A 26,301-nucleotide genomic window follows, 5' to 3' on the forward strand; every position below is an offset into this window, starting at 1 on the left:
GGGTTGTAGTAGTTGTCATGGAGGGTTGTAGCAGTTGTCATGGAGGGTTGTAGTAGTTGTCATGGAGGGTTGTAGTAGTTGTCATGGAGGGTTGTAGTAGTTGTCATGGAGCGTTATAGTAGTTGTCATGGAGGGTTGTAGCAGTTGTCATGGAGGGTTGTAGCGGTTGTCATGGAGGGTTGTAGTAGTTGTCCTGGAGGGTTGTAGCAGTTGTCATGGAGGGTTGTAGCAGTTGTCATGGAGGGTTGTAGCAGTTGTCATGGAGGGTTGTAGTAGTTGTCATGGAGGGTTGTGGTAGTTGTCATGGAGGGTTGTAGCAGTTGTCATGGAGGGTTGTAGTAGTTGTCATGGAGGGTTGTAGCAGTTGTCATGGAGGGTTGTAGTAGTTGTCATGGAGGGTTGTAGTAGTTGTCATGGAGGGTTGTAGTAGTTGTCATGGAGCGTTATAGTAGTTGTCATGGAGGGTTGTAGCAGTTGTCATGGAGGGTTGTAGTAGTTGTCATGGAGGGTTGTAGTAGTTGTCATGGAGGGTTGTAGCAGTTGTCATGGAGGGTTGTAGCAGTTGTCATGGAGGGTTGTAGTAGTTGTCATGGAGGGTTTTAGTAGTTGTCATGGAGGGTTGTAGTAGTTGTCATGGAGGGTTGTAGTAGTTGTCATGGAGGGTTGTAGTAGTTGTCATGGAGGGTTAGTAGTTGTCATGGAGGGTTGTAGTAGTTGTCATGGAGGGTTAGTAGTTGTCATGGAGGGTTAGTAGTTGTCATGGAGGGTTTTAGTAGTTGTCATGGAGGGTTGTAGTAGTTGTCATGGAGGGTTAGTAGTTGTCATGGAGGGTTGTAGTAGTTGTCATGGGGGGTTGTAGTAGTTGTCATGGAGGGTTAGTAGTTGTCATGGAGGGTTTTAGTAGTTGTCATGGAGGGTTGTAGTAGTTGTCATGGAGGGTTAGTAGTTGTCATGGAGGGTTGTAGTAGTTGTCATGGGGGGTTGTAGTAGCTGTCATGGAGGGTTGTGGTAGTTGTCATGGAGGGTTGTAGTAGCTGTCATGGAGGGTTGTGGTAGTTGTCATGGAGGGTTGTGGTAGTTGTCATGGAGGGTTGTGGTAGTTGTCTTGGAGGGTTGTGGTAGTTGTCATGGAGGGTTGTGGTAGTTGTCTTGGAGGGTTGTAGCAGTTGTCATGGAGGGTTGTGGTAGTTGTCTTGGAGGGTTGTAGTAGTTGTCATGGAGGGTTGTAGCAGTTGTCATGGAGGGTTGTAGTAGTTGTCATGGAGGGTTGTAGCAGTTGTCATGGAGGGTTGTAGTAGTTGTCATGGAGGGTTGTAGCAGTTGTCATGGAGGGTTGTAGCAGTTGTCATGGAGGGTTGTAGTAGTTGTCATGGAGGGTTTTAGTAGTTGTCATGGAGGGTTGTAGTAGTTGTCATGGAGGGTTGTAGTAGTTGTCATGGAGGGTTGTAGTAGTTGTCATGGAGGGTTAGTAGTTGTCATGGAGGGTTAGTAGTTGTCATGGAGGGTTTTAGTAGTTGTCATGGAGGGTTGTAGTAGTTGTCATGGAGGGTTAGTAGTTGTCATGGAGGGTTGTAGTAGTTGTCATGGGGGGTTGTAGTAGTTGTCATGGAGGGTTGTAGCAGTTGTCATGGAGGGTTGTAGCAGTTGTCATGGAGGGTTGTAGCAGTTGTCATGGAGGGTTGTAGCAGTTGTCCTGGAGGGTTGTAGCAGTTGTCATGGAGGGTTGTAGCAGTTGTCATGGAGGGTTGTAGTAGTTGTCATGGAGGGTTGTAGCAGTTGTCATAGAGGGTTGTAGCAGTTGTAATGGAGGGTTGTAGTAGATGTCATGGAGGGTTGTGGTAGTTGTCATGGAGGGTTGTGGTAGATGTCATGGAGGGTTGTGGTAGTTGTCATGGAGGGTTGTAGTAGTTGTCATGGAGGGTTGTGGTCGTTGTCATGGAGGGTTGTGGTAGTTGTAATGGAGGGTTGTAGCAGTTGTCATAGAGGGTTGTAGCAGTTGTCATGGAGCGTTTTAGTAGTTGTCATGGGGGGTTGTGGTAGTTGTCATGGAGGGTTGTAGTAGTTGTCATGGAGGGTTGTAGTAGTTGTCCTAGCACTGACATCTACGTCCCTTTCAATCAGCAAACGATGATGATGAGTCTTCTGATTTACCAAAATTTTGGCCAAGAAAAGATCGTCCTCGACCAAGTAATGACCTCCTCCTATACCTCTGCCTGACAGTGTGGGAGGGGCACTGACACCCCGGAATCTGAAGACAGAGAAACCCTCGGCAGAACCTTGAACTCTTCACTGTTCCCGGGGTCTCTGTCTGGAATCGCTGCCCACATCCTGAGATCCTCCTTTAGGACATGCCAATGGCTCCAGCTTAGCTGCACTGTATATCGGAGACTGAAGTAGTCAGAACACCACCTCCTGTATTATCAGAGACTCAGGCTACTGGTCCGTCCCTCCTCCATGCTTTACACTGCCACTCTGCTAGTTTAGACCGGAGTCTGCATCATCACAAACACAGCAGGTCGCCAGTACATGGAGAGATGATTTCTATTACATCAAGCACAGAAGATTATAAACTACAAGAACCTAAATCACCAGTGAGAAAAAAGATTATCAGGAAACGGGTGCACATAGATGAAGGGGAGGAGTCTCAATAAGGGGAGGAGCCACAATAAAAGATATAATGCCCATCGGCTTTAATAGAAAGAGGGAAGCAGACATTGATCTTCATGGGGACATCTTCCCTACTTGGTGACGAGCTGGCTGGTTGGGTTGAGGGTCTCCTGAATATGTCCCTGGATTGGCTGTTGGTGGACCTGGATTGGCTGTTGGTGGACCTGGAGGTCTCATCAGTTCCTGATTTGTCTCTTAATTATCTGAGGGATTTTATCCGGCTGAATGGTCCATTGTAATTCCAAAGCTTCTCACTAGGATTCTGCTTGTGGAGAGCCAGCAAGAGGGTGGAGCAGTGTGAAGGCAATGCCCCCTGGGAAAATATACCGGCAGCTTCCTCCAGAAGAACTCTTTCCACAAGCCAATGTAGACACCCCGGATGAGGTCTCCTTCCTCCTGGAGGACCGCTATATGAGAATCTTCCTGTACATTGGATGTGCTGAAGCTCAAGAGCGCCGTCTACTGACCATGATTCAGCAGAGAGTGATCGTTCTAGATCAGATCATCCCACCGGACAAAGCTGTTGGAAGAATGAGTTGGGCCCTTCACTGGAGGATCCTTGAGGACCCATCTTCCGTGAGTCACCTCCTCACATAGACATGAAGCCAGAGCTGGAACCTGAGGGGAGAGATGGTCGGGATTAATGGATGCTCGGTGGCCATATTTATCTAAACCATCTAGTTAGATACGACCATGAACTGGTGTACAATACACGGCATCAATCATATACATACTGCAGGATACACCAGAGGACCCCACAAGCTCCGGACAAAGGGCCTTCATCTTAAATAAGTGGACTCTTTACTGTGCTGAGTCACTACTGATTGAGGTTCCAGGCTCCTAAACCCTTATGACAACACCTCCTGTCTTCGTGTCCAGGCAATTCAGCATTGTCATAGTCTTGACGGAACTGTCCTTGTGTGATATAGGGGACGTTCACCGCCTGACGCTCTGGACGTTGCGTTCTTGCGACCACAGAGCAGACTCCTCATTACTACACGAATGGTCAATGAAGCCCATCAGCTCCTTGACTAACCGGGACAACCAGGGGTCTGTGGATAAGGCAGATGGGGACATGATGGGGATTTCCCAGAGGTGGACGATTATATAACAACACAGATGGTCATAACTACTGTTCATTATGAGAGGGCACAGGTACCTGCCGCCAGGTGAGCTGTCTGCTGCCGCCAATGTCACACCTCATCCGCATGGTGGTTGGCCACTCCTACACCATCCCCCTCCCCCACAGCAATGTCCACACTATATCTCACTAGTACGCGGGCTGTTACCTTAGGGACAGGGCACACAGCGGCCTTCTATGAGGTCTCACATGGAGTTAGGGTTATATTTAATTTGGTTTTCGCTCGGAGATCGGATATGACAAAAAGAGAAAACACTCAGGGTAACGCACCTAATTCTTGGGGGACCCTTGTCCTATATGACCCCATGTAAGATCAGATACAATGTTCAGAAAGACAGTGGCTTAAGGTTTGGTATATTTCTGTAGGTGTTGGTATATTTCTGTAGGGTTTGTTATGTTTCTGGAGGGTTTGGTATGTTTCTGTAGGGTTTGGTATATTTCTGTAGGGTTTGGTATGTTTCTGTAGGGTTTGGTATATTTCTGTAGGGTTTGGTATGTTTCTGGAGGGTTTGATATGTTTCTGTAGGGTTTGGTATGTTTCTGTAGGGTTGGTATATTTCTGTAGGGTTTGGTATATTTCTGTAGGGTTGGTATATTTCTGTAGGGTTTGGTATATTTCTGTAGGGTTTGGTATGTTTCTGTAGGGTTTGGTATATTTCTGTAGGGTTTGGTATGTTTCTGTAGGGTTTGGTATATTTCTGTAGGGTTTGGTATATTTCTGTAGGTGTTGGTATGTTTCTGTAGGGTTTGGTATATTTCTGTAGGGTTTGGTATGTTTCTGGAGGGTTTGATATGTTTCTGTAGGGTTTGGTATGTTTCTGGAGGGTTTGATATGTTTCTGTAGGGTTTGGTATATTTCTGTAGGGTTTGTTATGTTTCTGTAGGGTTTGGTATATTTCTGTAAGGTTTGGTATATTTCTGTAGGGTTTGGTATATCTCTGTAGGGTTTGGTATATTTCTGTAGGGTTTGGTATGTTTCTGTAGGGTTTGGTATGTTTCTGTAAGGTTTGGTATATTTCTGTAGGGTTTGGTATATCTCTGTAGGGTTTGGTATGTTTCTGTAGGGTTGGTATATTTCTGTAGGGTTTGGTATATTTCTGTAGGGTTTGGTATGTTTCTGTAGGGTTTGGTATGTTTCTGTAGGTGTTGGTATATTTCTGTAGGGTTTGGTATATTTCTGTAGGGTTTGGTATATTACTGTAGGGTTGGTATATTTCTGTAGGGTTTGGTATATTTCTGTAGGTGTTGGTATATTTCTGTAGGGTTTGGTATATTTCTGTAGGGTTGGGTATATTTCTGTAGGGTTTGGTATATTTCTGTAGGGTTTGGTATATTTCTGTAGGGTTTGGTATATTTCTGGAGGGTTTGGTATGTTTCTGTAGGGTTTGGTATGTTTCTGTAGGGTTTGGTATATTTCTGGAGGGTTTGGTATGTTTCTGGAGGGTTTGGTATATTTCTGTAGGGTTTGGTATGTTTCTGTAGGGTTTGGTATGTTTCTGTAGGGTTTGGTATGTTTCTGTAAGGTTTGGTATATTTCTGTAGGGTTTGGTATATCTTTGTAGGGTTTGGTATATTTCTGTAGGGTTTGGTATGTTTCTGTAGGGTTTGGTATGTTTCTGTAGGGTTTGGTATATTACTGTAGGGTTGGTATATTTCTGTAGGGTTTGGTATATTTCTGTAGGTGTTGGTATATTTCTGTAGGGTTTGGTATATTTCTGTAGGGTTTGGTATGTTTCTGTAGGGTTTGGTATGTTTCTGTAGGGTTTGGTATATTTCTGTAGGGTTTGGTATGTTTCTGTAGGGTTTGGTATATTTCTGTAGGGTTTGGTATATTTCTGTAGGGTTGGTATATTTCTGTAGGGTTTGGTATGTTTCTGTAGGGTTTGGTATATTTCTGTAGGGTTTGGTATGTTTCTGGAGGGTTTGATATGTTTCTGTAGGGTTTTGTATGTTTCTGGAGGGTTTGATATGTTTCTGTAGGGTTTGGTATATTTCTGTAGGGTTTGTTATGTTTCTGTAGGGTTTGGTATATTTCTGTAAGGTTTGGTATATTTCTGTAGGGTTTGGTATATCTCTGTAGGGTTTGGTATATTTCTGTAGGGTTTGGTATGTTTCTGTAGGGTTTGGTATGTTTCTGTAAGGTTTGGTATATTTCTGTAGGGTTTGGTATGTTTCTGTAGGGTTTGGTATGTTTCTGTAGGGTTTGGTATGTTTCTGTAGGGTTTGGTATGTTTCTGTAGGGTTTGGTATGTTTCTGTAGGGTTTGGTATGTTTCTGTAGGGTTTGGTATATTTCTGTAGGGTTGGGTATATTTCTGTAGGGTTTGGTATATTTCTGTAGGTGTTGGTATATTTCTGTAGGGTTTGGTATATTTCTGTAGGGTTTGGTATGTTTCTGGAGGGTTTGATATGTTTCTGTAGGGTTTGGTATGTTTCTGGAGGGTTTGATATGTTTCTGTAGGGTTTGTTAAGTTTCTGTAGGGTTTGGTATATTTCTGTAAGGTTTGGTATATTTCTGTAGGGTTTGGTATATCTCTGTAGGGTTTGGTATATTTCTGTAGGGTTTGGTATGTTTCTGTAGGGTTTGGTATGTTTCTGTAAGGTTTGGTATATTTCTGTAGGGTTTGGTATATCTCTGTAGGGTTTGGTATGTTTCTGTAGGGTTGGTATATTTCTGTAGGGTTTGGTATATTTCTGTAGGGTTTGGTATGTTTCTGTAGGGTTTGGTATATTTCTGGAGGGTTTGGTATGTTTCTGTAGGGTTTGGTATGTTTCTGTAGGTGTTGGTATATTTCTGTAGGGTTTGGTATATTTCTGTAGGGTTTGGTATATTACTGTAGGGTTGGTATATTTCTGTAGGGTTTGGTATATTTCTGTAGGTGTTGGTATATTTCTGTAGGGTTTGGTATATTTCTGTAGGGTTGGGTATATTTCTGTAGGGTTTGGTATATTTCTGTAGGGTTTGGTATATTTCTGTAGGGTTTGGTATATTTCTGGAGGGTTTGGTATGTTTCTGGAGGGTTTGGTATGTTTCTGTAGGGTTTGGTATATTTCTGTAGGGTTTGGTATGTTTCTGTAGGGTTTGGTATATCTCTGTAGGGTTTGGTATATCTCTGTAGGGTTTGGTATGTTTCTGTAGGGTTTGGTATGTTTCTGGAGGGTTTGGTATATTTCTGTAGGGTTTGGTATGTTTCTGTAGGGTTTGGTATATTTCTGTAGGGTTTGGTATATTTCTGTAGGGTTTGGTATGTTTCTGTAGGGTTTGGTATATTTCTGTAGGGTGTGGTATATTTCTGTAGGGTTTGGTATGTTTCTGGAGGGTTTGATATGTTTCTGTAGGGTTTGGTATGTTTCTGGAGGGTTTGATATGTTTCTGTAGGGTTTGGTATATTTCTGTAGGGTTTGTTATGTTTCTGTAGGGTTTGGTATATTTCTGTAAGGTTTGGTATATTTCTGTAGGGTTTGGTATATCTTTGTAGGGTTTGGTATATTTCTGTAGGGTTTGGTATGTTTCTGTAGGGTTTGGTATATTTCTGGAGGGTTTGGTATATTTCTGTAGGGTTTGGTATATTTCTGTAGGGTTTGTTATGTTTCTGTAGGGTTTGGTATATTTCTGTAAGGTTTGGTATATTTCTGTAGGGTTTGGTATATTTCTGTAGGTGTTGGTATATTTCTGTAGGGTTTGGTATATTTCTGTAGGGTTGGGTATATTTCTGTAGGGTTTGGTATATTTCTGTAGGGTTTGGTATATTTCTGTAGGGTTTGGTATATTTCTGGAGGGTTTGGTATGTTTCTGGAGGGTTTGGTATGTTTCTGTAGGGTTTGGTATATTTCTGTAGGGTTTGGTATGTTTCTGTAGGGTTTGGTATATCTCTGTAGGGTTTGGTATATCTCTGTAGGGTTTGGTATGTTTCTGTAGGGTTTGGTATGTTTCTGGAGGGTTTGGTATATTTCTGTAGGGTTTGGTATGTTTCTGTAGGGTTTGGTATATTTCTGTAGGGTTTGGTATATTTTCTGTAGGGTTTGGTATGTTTCTGTAGGGTTTGGTATATTTCTGTAGGGTGTGGTATATTTCTGTAGGGTTTGGTATGTTTCTGGAGGGTTTGATATGTTTCTGTAGGGTTTGGTATGTTTCTGGAGGGTTTGATATGTTCTGTAGGGTTTGGTATATTTCTGTAGGGTTTGTTATGTTTCTGTAGGGTTTGGTATATTTCTGTAAGGTTTGGTATATTTCTGTAGGGTTTGGTATATCTTTGTAGGGTTTGGTATATTTCTGTAGGGTTTGGTATGTTTCTGTAGGGTTTGGTATATTTCTGGAGGGTTTGGTATATTTCTGTAGGGTTTGGTATATTTCTGTAGGGTTTGTTATGTTTCTGTAGGGTTTGGTATATTTCTGTAAGGTTTGGTATATTTCTGTAGGGTTTGGTATATCTTTGTAGGGTTTGGTATATTTCTGTAGGGTTTGGTATGTTTCTGTAGGTTTGGTATATTTCTGTAGGGTTTGGTATGTTTCTGTAGGGTTTGGTATGTTTCTGTAGGGTTTGGTATATTTCTGTAGGGTTTGGTATGTTTCTGGAGGTTTTGGTATGTTTCTGTAGGGATTGGTATATTACTGTAGGGTTGGTATATTTCTGTAGGGTTTGGTATATTTCTGTAGGTGTTGGTATATTTCAGTAGGGTTTGGTATATTTCTATAGGGTTTGGTATATTTCTGTAGGGTTTGGTATATTTCTGGAGGGTTTGGTATGTTTCTGTAGGGTTTGGTATATTTCTGTAGGGTTTGGTATGTTCTGTAGGGATTGGTATGTTTCTGTAGGGTTTGGTATGTTTCTGTAGGGGTTGGTATATTTCTGTAGGGTTGGTATATTTCTGTAGGGTTTGGTATATTTCTGTAGGGTTCGGTATATTTCTGTAGGGTTTGGTATGTTTCTGTAGGGGTTGGTATATTTCTGTAGGGTTTGGTATATTTCTGTAGGGTTTGGTATATTTCTGTAGGGTTTGGTATATTTCTGTAGGGTTTGGTATATTTCTGGAGGGTTTGGTATATTTCTGGAGGGTTTGGTATGTTTCTGGAGGGTTTGGTATGTTTCTGTAGGGATTGGTATATTACCGTAGGGTTTGGTATATTTCTGTAGGGTTTGGTATATTTCTGGGGGGTTTGGTATATTTCTGGAGGGTTTGGTATATTTCTGGAGGTTTGGTATGTTCTGGGATGGTTTGGTATGTTTCTGTGGGTTCGGTATATTTCTGTAGGGTTCGGTATGTTTCTGTAGGGTTTGGTATATTTCTAGTAGGGTTTGGTATATTTCTGTAGGGTTTGGTATATTTCTGTAGGTTTGGTATATTTCTGTAGGGTTTGGTATATCTCTGTAGGGTTTGGTATGTTTCTGGGGGGTTTGGTATATTTCTGTAGGTTTTGGTATATTTCTGTAGGGTTTGGTATGTTTCTGTAGGGTTTGGTATGTTTCTGTAGGGTTTGGTATGTTTCTGGAGGGTTTGGTATATTTCTGTAGGGTTTGGTATGTTTCTGTAGGTTTGGTATGTTTCTGTAGGGTTTGGTATGTTTCTGTAGGGTTTGGTATATTTCTGTAGGGTTTGGTATATTTCTGTAGGGTTTGGTATGTTTCTGTAGGGTTTGGTATGTTTCTGTAGGGTTTGGTATGTTTCTGGAGGGTTTGGTATGTTTCTGGAGGGTTTGGTATGTTTCTGTAGGGTTTGGTATATTTCTGTAGGGTTTGGTATGTTTCTGTAGGGTTTGGTATGTTTCTGTAGGGTTTGTGTATGTTCCTGTAAGGTTTGGTATATTTCTGTAGGTTTTGGTATATTTCTGTAGGGTTTGGTATGTTTCTGGAGGGTTTGGTATATTTCTATAGGGTTTGGTATATTTCTGTAGGGTTTGGTATATTTCTGTAGGGTTTGGTATATTTCTGGAGTGTTTGGTATATTTCTGTAGGGTTTGGTATGTTTCTGTAGGGTTTGGTATATCTCTGTAGGGTTTGGTATGTCTCTGTAGGGTTTGGAATGTTTCTGTAGGGTTTGGTATGTTTCTGTAAGGTTTGGTATATTTCTGTAGGTTTTGGTATATTTCTGTAGGGTTTGGTATATTTCTATAGGGTTTGGTATATTTCTGGAGGGTTTGGTATGTTTCTGTAGGGTTTGGTATATTTCTGTCAGGTTTGGTATGTTTCTGGAGGGTTTGGTATATTTCTGTAGGGTTTGGTATGTTTCTGTAGGGTTTGGTATATCTCTGTAGGGTTGGTATATTTCTGTAGGGTTGGTATGTTTCTGTAGGGTTTGGTATATTTCTGGAGGGTTTGGTATATTTCTATAGGGTTTGGTATATTTCTATAAGGTTTGGTATATTTCTGTAGGGTTTGGTATATTTCTGTAGGGTTTGGTATATTTCTATAGGGTTTGGTATATTTCTGGAGGGTTTGGTATATTTCTGTAGGTGTTGGTATATTTCTGTAGGGTTTGGTATGTTTCTGTAGGGTTTGGTATGTTTCTGGAGGGTTTGATATGTTTCTGTAGGGTTTGGTATGTTTCTGGAGGGTTGATATGTTTCTGTAGGGTTTGTTATGTTTCTGTAGGGTTTGGTATATTTCTGTAAGGTTTGGTATATTCTGTAGGGTTTGGTATATCTCTGTAGGGTTGGTATATTTCTGTAGGGTTTGGTATGTTTCTGTAGGGTTTGGTATGTTTCTGTAAGGTTTGGTATATTTCTGTAGGGTTTGGTATATTTCTGTAGGGTTTGGTATATTACTGTAGGGTTGGTATATTCTGTAGGTTTGGTATATTTCTGTAGGTGTTGGTATATTTCTGTAGGGTTGGGTATATTTCTGTAGGTTTGTATATTTCTGTAGGGTTTGGTATATTTCTGTAGGGTTTGGTATATTTCTGGAGGGTTTGGTATGTTTCTGGAGGGTTTGGTATGTTTCTGTAGGGTTGGTATATTTCTGTAGGGTTTGGTATGTTTCTGTAGGGTTTGGTATATCTCTGTAGGGTTTGGTATATCTCTGTAGGGTTTGGTATATCTCTGTAGGGTTTGGTATGTTTCTGTAGGGTTTGGTATGTTTCTGGAGGGTTTGGTATATTTCTGTAGGGTTGGTATGTTTCTGTAGGGTTTGGTATATTTCTGTAGGGTTTGGTATATTTCTGTAGGGTTGGTATGTTTCTGTAGGGTTTGGTATATTTCTGTAGGGTGTGGTATATTTCTGTAGGGTTTGGTATGTTTCTGGAGGGTTTGATATGTTTCTGTAGGGTTTGGTATGTTTCTGGAGGGTTTGATATGTTTCTGTAGGGTTTGGTATATTTCTGTAGGGTTTGTTATGTTTCTGTAGGGTTTGGTATATTTCTGTAAGGTTTGGTATATTTCTGTAGGGTTTGGTATATCTTTGTAGGGTTTGGTATATTTCTGTAGGGTTTGGTATGTTTCTGTAGGGTTTGGTATATTCATGGAGGTTTGGTATATTTCTGGAGGGTTTGGTATATTTTCTGTAGGGTTTGGTATGTTTCTGTAGGGTTGGTATATTTCTGTAAGGTTTGGTATATTTCTGTAGGGTTTGGTATATCTTTGTAGGGTTTGGTATATTTCTGTAGGTTTGGTATGTTTCTGTAGGGTTTGGTATATTTCTGTAGGGTTTGGTATGTTTCTGTAGGGTTTGGTATGTTTCTGTAGGGTTTGGTATATTTCTGTAGGGTTTGGTATGTTTCTGGAGGTTTTGGTATGTTTCTGTAGGATTGGTATATTACTGTAGGGTTGGTATATTTCTGTAGGGTTTGGTATATTTCTGTAGGTGTTGGTATATTCTGTAGGGTTTGGTATATTTCTATAGGGTTTGGTATATTTCTGTAGGGTTTGGTATATTTCTGGAGGGTTTGGTATGTTTCTGTAGGGTTGGTATATTTCTGTAGGGTTTGGTATGTTTCTGTAGGGATTGGTATGTTTCTGTAGGGTTTGGTATGTTTCTGTAGGGGTTGGTATATTTCTGTAGGGTTTGGTATATTTCTGTAGGGTTTGGTATATTTCTGTAGGGTTCGGTATATTTCTGTAGGGTTTGGTATGTTTCTGTAGGGGTTGGTATATTTCTGTAGGGTTTGGTATATTTCTGTAGGGTTTGGTATATTTCTGTAGGGTTTGGTATATTTCTGTAGGGTTTGGTATATTTCTGGAGGGTTTGGTATATTTCTGGAGGGTTTGGTATGTTTCTGGAGGGTTTGGTATGTTTCTGTAGTGATTGGTTATTACCGTAGGGTTTGGTATATTTCTGTAGGGTTTGGTATATTTCTGGGGGGTTTGGTATATTTCTGGAGGGTTTGGTATATTTCTGGAGGGTTTGGTATGTTTCTGGATGGTTTGGTATGTTTCTGTGGGGTTCGGTATATTTCTGTAGGGTTCGGTATGTTTCTGTAGGGTTTGGTATATTTCTGTAGGGTTTGGTATATTTCTGTAGGGTTGGGTATATTTCTGTAGGGTTTGGTATATTTCTGTAGGGTTTGGTATATTTCTGTAGGGTTTGGTATATCTCTGTAGGGTTTGGTATGTTTCTGGGGGGTTTGGTATATTTCTGTAGGTTTGGTATATTTCTGTAGGGTTTGGTATGTTTCTGTAGGGTTTGGTATGTTTCTGTAGGGTTTGGTATGTTTCTGTAGGGTTTGTATATTTCTGTAGGGTTTGGTATGTTTCTGTAGGGTTTGGTATGTTTCTGTAGGGTTTGGTATGTTTCTGTAGTGTTTGGTATGTTTCTGGAGGGTTTGGTATGTTTCTGGAGGGTTTGGTATGTTTCTGTAGGGTTTGGTATATTTCTGTAGGGTTTGTATATTTCTGTAGGGTTTGGTATATTTCTGTAGGGTTTGGTATGTTTCTGTAGGGTTTGGTATGTTTCTGTAGGTTTGGTATGTTTCTGTAGGGTTTGGTATGTTTCTGGAGGGTTTGGTATGTTTCTGTAGGGTTTGGTATATTTCTGTAGGGTTTGGTATGTTTCTGTAGGGTTTGGTATGTTTCTGTAGGGTTTGGTATGTTCCTGTAAGGTTTGGTATATTTCTGTAGGTTTTGGTATATTTCTGTAGGGTTTGGTATGTTTCTGGAGGGTTTGGTATATTTCTATAGGGTTTGGTATATTTCTGTAGGGTTTGGTATATTTCTGTAGGGTTTGGTATATTTCTGGAGTGTTTGTATATTTCTGTAGGGTTGGTATGTTTCTGTAGGGTTTGGTATATCTCTGTAGGGTTTGGTATGTCTCTGTAGGGTTTGGAATGTTTCTGTAGGGTTTGGTATGTTTCTGTAAGGTTTGGTATATTTCTGTAGGTTTTGGTATATTTCTGTAGGGTTTGGTATATTTCTATAGGGTTGGTATATTCTGGAGGGTTTGGTATGTTTCTGTAGGGTTTGGTATATTTCTGTAAGGTTTGGTATGTTTCTGGAGGGTTTGGTATATTTCTGTAGGGTTTGGTATGTTTCTGTAGGGTTTGGTATATCTCTGTAGGGTTTGGTATATTTCTGTAGGGTTGGTATGTTCTGTAGGGTTTGGTATATTTCTGAGGGTTTGGTATATTTCTATAGGGTTTGGTATATTTCTATAAGGTTTGGTATATTTCTGTAGGGTTTGGTATATTTCTGTAGGGTTTGGTATATTTCTATAGGGTTTGGTATATTTCTGGAGGGTTTGGTTATTTCTATAGGGTTTTGTATATTTCTGGAGGGTTTGGTATATTTCTATAGGGTTTGGTATATTTCTGTAGGGTTTGGTATATTTCTGTAGGGTTTGGTATATTTCTGGAGGGTTGGTATGTTTCTGTAGGGTTTGGTATATTTCTGTAGGGTTTGGTATATTTCTGGAGGGTTTGGTATGTTTCTGGAGGGTTGTTATGTTTCTGTAGGGTTTGGTATATTTCTGTAGGGTTTGGTATATTTCTGTAGGGGTTTGGTATATTTCTGGAGGGTTTGGTATATTTCTATAGGGTTTGGTATATTTCTGGAGGGTTTGGTATATTTCTATAGGGTTTTGTATATTTCTGGAGGATTTGGTATATTTCTATAGGGTTTGGTATATTTCTGTAGGGTTTGGTATATTTCTGTAGGGTTTGGTATATTTCTGTAGGGTTTGGTATGTTTCTGTAGGGTTTGGTATATTTCTGTAGGGTTTGGTATATTTCTGGAGGGTTTGGTATATTTCTATAGGGTTTGGTATATTTCTGGAGGGTTTGGTATATTTCTATAGGGTTTTGTATATTTCTGGAGGGTTTGGTATATTTCTATAGGGTTTGGTATATTTCTATAGGGTTTGGTATATTTCTGTAGGGTTTGGTATGTCTCTGTAGGGTTTGGTATGTTTCTGTAGGGTTTGGTATATTTCTATAGGGTTTGGTATATTTCTGGAGGGTTTGGTATATTTCTGTAGGGTTTGGTATATTTCTATAGGGTTTGGTATATTTCTGGAGGGTTTGGTATATTTCTATAGGGTTTGGTATGTTTCTGGAGGGTTTGGTATGTTTCTGGAGGGTTTGGTATGTTTCTGGAGGGTTTGGTATATTTCTGGAGGGTTTGGTATATTTCTATAGGGTTTGGTATATTTCTATAGGGTTTGGTATATTTCTGTAGGGTTTGGTATGTCTCTGTAGGGTTTGGTATGTTTCTGTAGGGTTTGGTATGTCTCTGTAGGGTTTGGTATGTTTCTGTAGGGTTTGGTATATTTCTATAGGGTTTGGTATATTTTTGGAGGGTTTGGTATATTTCTATAGGGTTTGGTATATTTCTGGAGGGTTTGGTATATTTCTATAGGGTTTGGTATGTTTCTGGAGGGTTTGGTATGTTTCTGGAGGGTTTGGTATATTTCTGGAGGGTTTGGTATATTTCTATAGGGTTTGGTATATTTCTGGAGGGTTTGGTATATTTCTATAGGGTTTGGTATATTTCTGTAGGGTTTGGTATATTTCTATAGGGTTTGGTATATTTATGGAGGGTTTGGTATATTTCTATAGGGTTTGGTATATTTATGGAGGGTTTGGTATATTTCTATAGGGTTTGGTATATTTCTGGAGGGTTTGGTATATTTCTATAGGGTTTGGTATATTTCTGTAGGGTTTGGTATATTTCTATAGGGTTTGGTATATTTCTGGAGTGTTTGGTATATTTCTATAGGGTTTGGTATGTTTCTGTAGGGTTTGGTATATTTCTGTAGGGTTTGGTATGTTTCTGTAGGGTTTGTTATGTTTCTGGAGGGTTTGGTATATTTCTATAGGGTTTGGTATATTTATGGAGGGTTTGGTATATTTCTATAGGGTTTGGTATATTTCTGGAGGGTTTGGTATATTTCTATAGGGTTTGGTATATTTCTGTAGGGTTTGGTATATTTCTATAGGGTTTGGTATATTTCTGGAGTGTTTGGTATATTTCTATAGGGTTTGGTATGTTTCTATAGGGTTTGGTATATTTCTGTAGGGTTTGGTATGTTTCTGGAGGGTTTGGTATGTTTCTGTAGGGTTTGGTATATTTCTGTAGGGTTTGGTATATTTCTGTAGGGTTTGGTATGTTTCTGTAGGGTTTGGTATATTTCTGTAGGGTTTGGTATATTTCTATAGGGTTTGGTATGGTTCTGGAGGGTTTGGTATGTTTCTGGAGGGTTTGGTATGTTTCTGTAGGGTTTGGGTATATTTCTGTAGGGTTTGGTATATTTCTGTCAGGTTTGGTATATTTCTGGAGGGTTTGGTATATTTCTATAGGGTTTGGTATATTTATGGAGGGTTTGGTATATTTCTATAGGGTTTGGTATATTTATGGAGGGTTTGGTATATTTCTATAGGGTTTGGTATATTTATGGAGGGTTTGGTATATTTCTATAGGGTTTGGTATATTTATGGAGGGTTTGGTATATTTCTATAGGGTTTGGTATATTTCTGGAGGGTTTGGTATATTTCTATAGGGTTTGGTATATTTCTGTAGGGTTTGGTATATTTCTATAGGGTTTGGTATATTTCTGGAGTGTTTGGTATATTTCTATAGGGTTTGGTATGTTTCTGTAGGGTTTGGTATATTTCTGTAGGGTTTGGTATGTTTCTGTAGGGTTTGTTATGTTTCTGGAGGGTTTGGTATATTTCTATAGGGTTTGGTATATTTATGGAGGGTTTGGTATATTTCTATAGGGTTTGGTATATTTCTGGAGGGTTTGGTATATTTCTATAGGGTTTGGTATATTTCTGTAGGGTTTGGTATATTTCTATAGGGTTTGGTATATTTCTGGAGTGTTTGGTATATTTCTATAGGGTTTGGTATGTTTCTATAGGGTTTGGTATATTTCTGTAGGGTTTGGTATGTTTCTGGAGGGTTTGGTATGTTTCTGTAGGGTTTGGTATATTTCTGTAGGGTTTGGTATATTTCTGTAGGGTTTGGTATGTTTCTGTAGGGTTTGGTATATTTCTGTAGGGTTTGGTATATTTCTATAGGGTTTGGTATGGTTCTGGAGGGTTTGGTATGTTTCTGGAGGGTTTGGTATGTTTCTGTAGGGTTTGGGTATATTTCTGTAGGGTTTGGTATATTTCTGTCAGGTTTGGTATATTTCTGGAGGGTTTGGTATATTTCTGTAGGGGTTGTTATGTTTCTGTATAGTTGACACTCACATGCACTGGACCATCAGCTGGATCCTCTGTCTTTTGGAGTTGACTCTCCGATATGATCCGACTTAATTGAACTAGTGAAGAACCAGTAGCCACAATCAATGAGAAACATCCTGCGTGTTAGGAGACAATGGAGAACATTTATAAGAGAGGTCTATAGAAACCATGTAATAATCACAAGGACATTGACCTACAACCCTGTCATCATCACACATTATAACATTCGTGCCTTAAAGGGACGGTATCCAGTCTTCTGCATATTAAGCTTCATCATTGTATCCTGAAACCTTTCATTTTAAGATTTTATTGCCAAAAAATTATTGTTTACATTCAAAGGCTAAAAAAAACAGTCCTTCCCTTGTTCTGCTTACACAGCTGATGGGTTGTTACAATTGTATCCAGTCTGGACAATCCTCTATGGGATAACTTGTAACAAACACTCCGCTGTGTGATCAAGACTCGGTCAGAAGGTGTTTTTAGCCTCTCTATATAAGCAATGAATGGTCCCATACACTAACAGAAAGCAGAGGTTTTGAAAATGGTGACGAATTGAAACACAAAGGGGAAGATTTACAGCGCAAAATGTGTGAGAATTCTGGCACAAATTGTGTAAAATAAAAGTAACGTTCCCTTATTTTGTGTGTTAAAGACTTTTGACAGTTTTGAAAAGTCTCCAGATTTATTATTGGCGCAAAAAAACTGCAGTAAAAGTGCGCGAGCCAAGAGGTGGTGTAAGAAAGAGAAAGCGTAGGTGCAGTCACGGGAGCAGTTACGGGTGCAGTTACGGGTGCAGTTATGGGTGCAGTTACGGGAGCAGTTACGGGTGCAGTTACGGGAGCAGTTACGGGTGCAGTTACGGCAGCAGTTACGGGTGCAGTTACGGGAGCAGTTACGGGTGCAGTTACGGGTGCAGTTACGGGAGCAGTTACGGGTGCAGTTACGGGTGCAGTTACGGGTGCAGTTACGGGAGCAGTTACGGGTGCAGTTACGGGTGCAGTTACGGGTCCAGTTAAGGGAGCAGTTACGGGAGCAGTTACGGGTGCAGTTACGGGAGCAGTTACGGGTGCAGTTACGGGAGCAGTTACGGGAGCAGTTACGGGTGCAGTTACGGGTGCAGTTACGGGTGCAGTTACGGGAGCAGTTACGGGAGCAGTTACGGGTGCAGTTACGGGTGCAGTTACGGGAGCAGTTACGGGAGCAGTTACGGGTGCAGTTACGGGAGCAGTTACGGGAGCAGTTACGGGTGCAGTTACGGGTGCAGTTACGGGTGCAGTTACGGGAGCAGTTACGGCAGCAGTTACGGGTGCAGTTACGGGAGCAGTTACGGGTGCAGTTACGGGTGCAGTTACGGGAGCAGTTACGGGTGCAGTTACGGGTGCAGTTACGGGTGCAGTTACGGGAGCAGTTACGGGTGCAGTTACGGGTGCAGTTACGGGTCCAGTTAAGGGAGCAGTTACGGGAGCAGTTACGGGTGCAGTTACGGGAGCAGTTACGGGTGCAGTTACGGGAGCAGTTACGGGAGCAGTTACGGGTGCAGTTACGGGTGCAGTTACGGGTGCAGTTACGGGAGCAGTTACGGGAGCAGTTACGGGTGCAGTTACGGGAGCAGTTACGGGAGCAGTTACGGGTGCAGTTACGGGAGCAGTTACGGGAGCAGTTACGGGTGCAGTTACGGGTGCAGTTACGGGTGCAGTTACGGGAGCAGTTACGGGAGCAGTTACGGGTGCAGTTACGGCTGCAGTTACGGCTGCAGTTACGGCTGCAGTTATGGGAATAGTTATGGCTGCAGTTATGGGCACAGTTTCGGGTGTATTTTCTGTGTTTCTTGACAGGTAATCTAACCAGTGGGATGACAATGTTAAGAAGAGAGAAGCTGCAGGTTGGAGCTACACCCCATTCCCACTACAGCACGTGAGGGCTCCAGCGCTCCACCTGTATAACAGCCTAATAACACACTTCCCTGACACCTCTACCCTATAGCACCCCCCCCCCCCTGCGCTGCAGCTCCTCCACCCCTTCCCTCCTCCCCGCTGCAGCTCCTCCTCAGGACTCCTCCCCCTGTGGCTCCTCCACTCTCTGACGCTTCCCTATTGCAGCTCCTCCACCCAATGGCTCCTCCGCCCATGGGTCCGCCATCCCATGGATCCTTCTTGCTGCAGCTCCTCGACCCCATGACTCCTCCCCCTGTAGCTCCTCCACCCCATGACTCCTCCCCCTGTGGCCCCTACACTCTCTGACACTTCCCTATTGCAGCTCCTCCACCCAATGGCTCCTCTGCCCCATGGGTTCGCCATCCCATGGCTCCTTCTTGCTGCAGCTCCTCCACCCCATGAATCCTCTCCCTGTAGCTCCTCCACCCCATGACTCCTCCCCCTGTGGCCCCTACACTCTCTGACTCCACCCCATGGTTAATTTTCCTTGCAGACAATTCCTGGTTGACACCTTGGGAGTCATTTATTCAGAGAACATCCGTTTTCTCCCATATTTATAAAGACCTTGTGTAACGTTACGTGGTCCGGGTTGTGGCTTCCATGTGACACTGCAACTAAGTTATTAACATTGTTGCCACTTTTCTGTTTGTGGAGAAAGGCTCCGCACATTGTACCTGCCATGACCATATTCCTGGTGTACAATACATCTTGCAGCAAGACACTTCTATCTGTAAATGTCCTCCATATCACAGGCAGTTCTAGTGGGAGGAGCCTGCAAACAGCGCCCCAGATCTCAGCTTCCTGACCCTTTGTGAGTGTATCATCACCCTCATCATCCTCTGCAGCTTGTCACTATAATATGATATAATAATACAGGAGGACACTCAGCTGCATCGCTCTGTACGCTCTCGAGCCTCCAGACTTTCCAAATACTTAAAGATCCTTTGCCAGACACCGGACTCCATTCTGTGAGAAGAGACCCTGAAAAATGGAGGTGCAAATTATAAAGAAACAAGAAGAAGCATAAACCTGATAAAAACAGAGAGGACCAGACCGGCCTGAGTCCTGAACCTCCAGACTGTGACAGAATCATGATAATAATGTATATAAATTATACATATGGACTCAATGTACATATATACAGTAGAAGCGCAGCTATAGGGGGTGCAGAGGACTCAGTCACCCCTGGCCCTTGTTACCTTAGCAGTCCTCAAGACCCCTCTGCCACATAACACCATCATTATAAATACTTTCTGGATGGTCCGTAAAAAGAAAGGACTTTATTACAGTGTTCATAAAAAAATGTATGTATCCGTGATTTATTTATTATCAGGAGCATATAGAGCGCGTGCTGTCAGGAGCATATAGAGCGTGTACTGTCAGGAGCATATAGAGCGTGTACTGTCAGGAGCGTATAGAGCGTGTACAGTCAGGAGCGTATAGAGCGTGTACAGTCAGGAGCATATAGAGCGTGTACAGTCAGGAGCATATAGAGCGTGTACTGTCAGGAGCGTATAGAGCGTGTACAGTCAGGAGCGTATAGAGCGTGTACAGTCAGGAGCATATAGAGCGTGTACTGTCAGGAGCGTATAGAGCGTGTACAGTCAGGAGCATATAGAGCGTGTACTGTCAGGAGCGTATAGAGCGTGTACTGTCAGGAGCATATAGAGCGTGTACTGTCAGGAGCGTATAGAGCGTGTACAGTCAGGAGCGTATAGAGCGTGTACAGTCAGGAGCATATAGAGCGTGTACTGTCAGGAGCGTATAGAGCGTGTACAGTCAGGAGCGTATAGAGCGTGTACAGTCAGGAGCATATAGAGCGTGTACTGTCAGGAGCGTATAGAGCGTGTACTGTCAGGAGCGTATAGAGCGTGTACAGTCAGGAGCGTATAGAGCGTGTACAGTCAGGAGCATATAGAGCGTGTACAGTCAGGAGCATATAGAGCGTGTACTGTCAGGAGCGTATAGAGTGTGTACTGTCAGGAGCATATAGAGCGTGTACTGTCAGGAGCGTATAGAGCGTGTACAGTCAGGAGCGTATAGAGCGTGTACAGTCAGGAGCGTATAGAGCGTGTACAGTCAGGAGCGTATAGAGCGTGTACAGTCAGGAGCGTATAGAGCGTGTACTGTCAGGAGCGTATAGAGCGTGTACTGTCAGGAGCGTATAGAGCGTGTACAGTCAGGAGCGTATAGAGCGTGTACAGTCAGGAGCGTATAGAGCGTGTACAGTCAGGAGCGTATGGAGCGTGTACAGTCAGGAGCGTATGGAGCGTGTACAGTCATGAGCGTATAGAGCGTGTACAGTCAGGAGCGTATAGAGCGTGTACAGTCAGGAGCGTATAGAGCGTGTACAGTCAGGAGCGTATAGAGCGCGTGCTGTCAGGAGCGTATAGAGCGCGTGCTGTCAGGAGCGTATGGAGCGCGTACTGTCAGGAGCGTATAGAGCGCGTACTGTCAGGAGCGTGTAGAGCGCGTACTGTCCGGAGCGTATAGAGCGCGTACTGTCAGGAGCGTATAGAGCGCGTACTGTCAGGAGCGTATAGAGCGCGTACTGTCAGGAGCGTATAGAGCGCGTACTGTCAGGAGCGTATAGAGCGCGTACTGTCAGGAGCGTATAGAGCGCATATTGTCAGGGGGGTATAGAGCGCATACTGTCAGGAACGTATAGAGTGTGTACTGTCAGGAGCGTATAGAGCGTGTACAGTCAGGAGCGTATAGAGCGTGTACAGTCAGGAGCGTATAGAGCGTGTACTGTCAGGAGCGTATAGAGCGTGTACTGTCAGGAGCGTATAGAGCGTGTACTGTCAGGAGCGTATAGAGCGTGTACAGTCAGGAGCGTATAGAGCGTGTACAGTCAGGAGCGTATAGAGCGTGTACAGTCAGGAGCATATAGAGCGTGTACAGTCAGGAGCATATAAAGCGTGTACTGTCAGGAGCGTATAGAGCGTGTACAGTCAGGAGCGTATAGAGCGTGTACAGTCAGGAGCGTATAGAGCGTGTACAGTCAGGAGCATATAGAGCGTGTACTGTCAGGAGCGTATAGAGCGTGTACTGTCAGGAGCGTATAGAGCGTGTACAGTCAGGAGCGTATAGAGCGTGTACAGTCAGGAGCATATAGAGCGTGTACAGTCAGGAGCGTATAGAGCGTGTACAGTCAGGAGCGTATTGAGCGTGTACAGTCAGGAGCGTATAGAGCGTGTACAGTCAGGAGCGTATAGAGCGTGTACAGTCAGGAGCGTATAGAGCGTGTACAGTCAGGAGCGTATAGAGCGTGTACAGTCAGGAGCGTATAGAGCGTGTACAGTCAGGAGCGTATAGAGCGTGTACAGTCAGGAGCGTATAGAGCGCGTGCTGTCAGGAGCGTATGGAGCGCGTGCTGTCAGGAGCGTATGGAACGCGTACTGTCCGGAGCGTATGGAGCGCGTACTGTCCGGAGCGTATAGAGCGCATACTGTCAGGAGCGTATAGAGCGCGTACTGTCAGGAGCGTATAGAGCGCATACTGTCAGGAGCGTATAGAGCGCGTACTGTCAGGAGCGTATAGAGCGCGTACTGTCAGGGGGGTATAGAGCGCATACTGTCAGGAACGTATAGAGCGTGTACTGTCAGGAGCGTGTAGAGCGTGTACTGTCAGGAGCGTGTAGAGCGTGTACTGTCAGGAGCGTATAGAGCGTGTACTGTCAGGAGCGTATAGAGCGTGTACTGTCAGGAGCGTATATAGCGTGTACTGTCAGGAGCGTATAGAGCGCGTACTGTCAGGAGCGTATAGAGCGTATACTGTCAAGAGCGTAAAGAGCGTATAATGTCAGGAGTGTATATAGCGTGTACAGTCAGGAGCATATAGAGCGTGTACAGTCAGGAGCGTATAGAGTGCGTACTGTCAGGAGCATATAGAGCGTGTACAGTCAGGAGTGTATAGAGCGCGTACTGTCAGGAGGGTATAGAGCGCGTACTGTCAGGAGGGTATAGAGCGTGTACAGTCAGGAGCTTATAGAGCGCGTACTGTCAGGAGGGTATAGAGTGCGTACTGTCAGGAGGGTATAGAGCGTGTACTGTCAGGAGGGTATAGAGCGTGTACAGTCAGGAGCGTATAGAGCGCGTACTGTCAGGAAGGTATAGAGCGCGTACTGTCAGGAGCGTATAGAGCGCGTACAGTCAGGAGCGTATAGAGCGTGTACAGTCAGGAGCGTATTGAGCGTATACAGTCAGGAGCGTATATAGCGTGTACAGTCTGGAGCGTATAGAGCGTATACGGTCAGTAGCGTATACTGTCAGGAGCGTATAGAGCGTATGCTGCCAGGAGCGTATAGAACGTGTACAGTCAGGAGCGTGCAGAGCGTATACTGTCAGGAGCGTATAGAGCGTATACTGTCAGGAGCGTATACTGTCAGGAGCGTATAGAGCGTATACTGTCAGGAGCGTATGCTGCCAGGAGCGTATAGAGCGTATACTGTCAGGAGCGTATAGAGCGTATACTGTCAGGAGCGTATAGAGCGTATGCTGTCAGGAGCGTATATAGCGTATAATGTCAGGAGCGTATAGAGCGTATAATGTCAGGAGCGTATAGAGCGTATAATGTCAGGAGCGTATAATGTCAGGAGCGTATAATGTCAGGAGCGTATAGAGCGTATACTGTCAGGAGCGTATAATGTCAGGAGCGTATAGAGCGTATAATGTCAGGAGCGTATAGAGCGTATAATGTCAGGAGCGTATAGAGCGTATAATGTCAGGAGCGTATAGAGCGTGTGCTGTCAGGAGTGTATATAGTGTATACTGTCAGGAGTGTATAGAGCGTATAATGTCAGGAGCGTATAGAGCGTATAATGTCAGGAGCGTATAGAGCGTATAATGTCAGGAGCGTATAGAGCGTATAATGTCAGGAGCGTATAGAGCGTATAATGTCAGGAGCGTATAGAGCGTGTACTGTCAGGAGCGTATAGAGTGTGTACTGTCAGGAGCGTATAGAGCGTATGCTGTCAGGAGCATATAGAGCGTGTGCTGTCAGGAATGTATATAGTGTATACTGTCTTGAGTGTATATAGCGTATACTGTCAGGAGCGTATAGAGCGTATACTGTCAGGAGCGTATAGAGCGTATACTGTGAGGAGCGTATAGAGCGTATGCTGTCAGGAGCGTATAGAGCGTATGCTGTCAGGAACGTATAGAGCGTATGCTGTCAGGAGTGTATATAGTGTATGCTGTCAGGAACGTATAGAGCGTATGCTGTCAGGAGCGTATAGAGCGTATGCTGTCAGGAGCGTATAGAGTGTATGCTGTCAGGAGTGTATATAGTGTATGCTGTCAGGAGCGTATAGAGCGTATGCTGTCAGGAGCGTATAGAGCGTATGCTGTCAGGAACGTATAGAGCGTATGCTGTCAGGAGCGTATGCTGTCAGGAACGTATAGAGCGTATGCTGTCAGGAGCGTATAGAGCGTATGCTGTCAGGAACGTATAGAGCGTATGCTGTCAGGAGTGTAGAGAGTGTATGCTGTCAGGAGCGTATAGAGCGTATGCTGTCAGGAGCGTATAGAGTGTATGCTGTCAGGAGCGTATAGAGCGTATGCTGTCAGGAGCGTATAGAGCGTATGCTGTCAGGAGCGTATAGAGCGTATGCTGTCAGGAGCGTATAGAGCGTATGCTGTCAGGAACGTATAGAGCGTATGCTGTCAGGAGCGTATGCTGTCAGGAACGTATAGAGCGTATGCTGTCAGGAGCGTATAGAGCGTATGCTGTCAGGAACGTATAGAGCGTATGCTGTCAGGAGTGTATATAGTGTATGCTGTCAGGAACGTATAGAGCGTATGCTGTCAGGAGTGTATAGAGTGTATGCTGTTAGGAGTGTATAGAGTGTATGCTGTCAGGAGCGTATAGAGCGTATGCTGTCAGGAGCGTATAGAGTGTATGCTGTCAGGAGTGTATATAGTGTACTAGGTGTTGTACCCGGCGTTGCTCGGGAGGTTGACTTACGGTATAGAGTAAAGGTCACTATTTATATACCTCTCGATATGAATTTAATTGCTAGAGTGTAAATAATGTTATTGGAAGCAGAAAAGGAAAGAAATGAAGCGATATATTCATGACACATTTATATAGTGTTGATTTCGGACTGCAGGTTTCTATTCCAACGCTTCTTGTAAACAATGTTTTTTGTCTTTTGATCCGTGGCCAAGATGTAGAGATTCTTTCCAGTGCCGACTCTGGAGCAAGCAAAGGAGGCAAACGTTGTTCAATGTCCAATCAAAAATAGCTATTCCCTGATATTAAACCAATGAAAGATCGGGCTTCAAACAAACAAACTTTCTAAAATATATATATAAGATTGTTTCAAACCCCATCGGAGAAGGAGAATAACTGTACATTATAGAATTGACCTCCAGCCGGTATCAGACGTGAGAATATTCCCAGGACAGATCCCCCCAGAGACCCCCCCTGATACCCGCTCTAGCTGCACCCAATACTCCAGAACACATTGGATATAGGTGATGGGTGGCTGGGTGCAGATGTCCCCCACATGATGTGTGACGCCCCCCTCACAACCATAGCCCCACACATGTTCACCTGTCCGCCTCCTCCACATTCATCCCGCTCTGCTGCAGTTCCTCTGTGCTCATAAAGCTGGAAAGTGACTGATCACCCAGATCCTGATCTACATAGATCTTCATATGCTGCTCCATCTGCATCCCTGGAAGACAGTACAATACACTGATACATACATTGCATGGAGAAGTGCCAAATCTGACTCCACTGCGCACACTCTACATGGTGAAAGTATGTGACCCCCTTCTCATCATTGCATTCAGCCACCCTCACATCTACCAGGCTCATAGAATCCAGCACACAGCCCTGAAATGTCCGTAGACTCCGTCAGTAGTAGAAGGAATAATATTAAAGAGTTAATTGACTACTTCTCTGGCTCAGTCATAAGAGGTCACCTCTCCTACAGGTGATCCCATCCCTGTCCAGTCTCAGAGCCCCGGTCATCTGTACAGTGGTAGATAAGAGGTCACCTCTACTACAGGTGATCCCATCCTTGTCCAGTCTCAGCCACCCCGGTCTCCTGTACAGTGGTAGATACGAGGTCACCTCTCCTACAGGTGATCCCATCCTTGTCCATTCTCAGCCACAGCGGTCATCTGTACAGTGATAGATAAGAGGTCATCTCTACTACAGGTCATCCCATCCTTGTCCAGTCTCAGCCACCCCGGTCTCCTGTACAGTGGTAGATAAGAGGTCACCTCTCCTACAGGTGATCCCATCCTTGTCCAGTCTCAGAGCCCCGGTCATCTGTACAGTGGTAGATAAGAGGTCACCTCTACTACAGGTCATTCCATCCTTGTCCAGTCTCAACCGCCCCGGTCACCTGTACAGTGGTAAATTCGAGGTCACCTCTCCTACAGGTCATCCCATCCTTGTCCAGCCTTAGCCGCCCTGGTCACCTGTACAGTGGTAGATAAGAGGTCACCTCTCCTACAGTTCATCTCATCCTTGTCCAGTCTCAGCCGCCCCGGTCACCTGTACAGTGGTAGATAAGAAGTCACCTCTCCTACAGGTCATCCCATCCTTGTCCAGTCTCAGCCACCCCGGTCTCCTGTACAGTGGTAAATACGAGGTTACCTCTCCTACAGGTCATCCCATCCTTGTCAAGTCTCAGCTGCCCCAGTCACCTGTACAGTGGTAGATACGATGCCACCTCTCCTACAGGTTATCCCATCCTTGTCCAGCCTTAGCCGCCCTGGTCACCTGTACAGTGGTAGATAAGAGGTCACCTCTCCTACAGTTCATCTCATCCTTGTCCAGTCTCAGCCGCCCCGGTCACCTGTACAGTGGTAGATAAGAAGTCACCTCTCCTACAGGTCATCCCATCCTTGTCCAGTCTCAGCCACCCCGGTCTCCTGTACAGTGGTAAATACGAGGTTACCTCTCCTACAGGTCATCCCATCCTTGTCAAGTC

General features: G+C 43.6%; 1 protein-coding gene across 1 annotated transcript in view; it reads right to left on the minus strand.

The window, feature by feature from the left end:
- Nucleotides 1-2,560: 2,560 nt before the first annotated feature.
- Nucleotides 2,561-26,301, minus strand: part of UBASH3A (ubiquitin associated and SH3 domain containing A) — a 71,897-nt gene continuing 48,156 nt past the window's right edge. Inside the window, exons 11-14 of the mRNA XM_075847248.1 lie at nucleotides 24,909-25,032; nucleotides 19,240-19,331; nucleotides 16,423-16,532; nucleotides 2,561-3,285 (exon numbers count right to left, since the gene is read on the minus strand). Of these exons, the coding sequence (XP_075703363.1) occupies nucleotides 3,160-3,285; nucleotides 16,423-16,532; nucleotides 19,240-19,331; nucleotides 24,909-25,032 (452 nt within the window). The 3' untranslated portion in view covers nucleotides 2,561-3,159. The remainder of the gene's footprint in view (nucleotides 3,286-16,422; nucleotides 16,533-19,239; nucleotides 19,332-24,908; nucleotides 25,033-26,301) is intronic.

The sequence above is a fragment of the Rhinoderma darwinii genome (genome assembly GCF_050947455.1).
Source record: "Rhinoderma darwinii isolate aRhiDar2 chromosome 2 unlocalized genomic scaffold, aRhiDar2.hap1 SUPER_2_unloc_37, whole genome shotgun sequence".
NCBI lineage: Eukaryota > Metazoa > Chordata > Amphibia > Anura > Rhinodermatidae > Rhinoderma > Rhinoderma darwinii.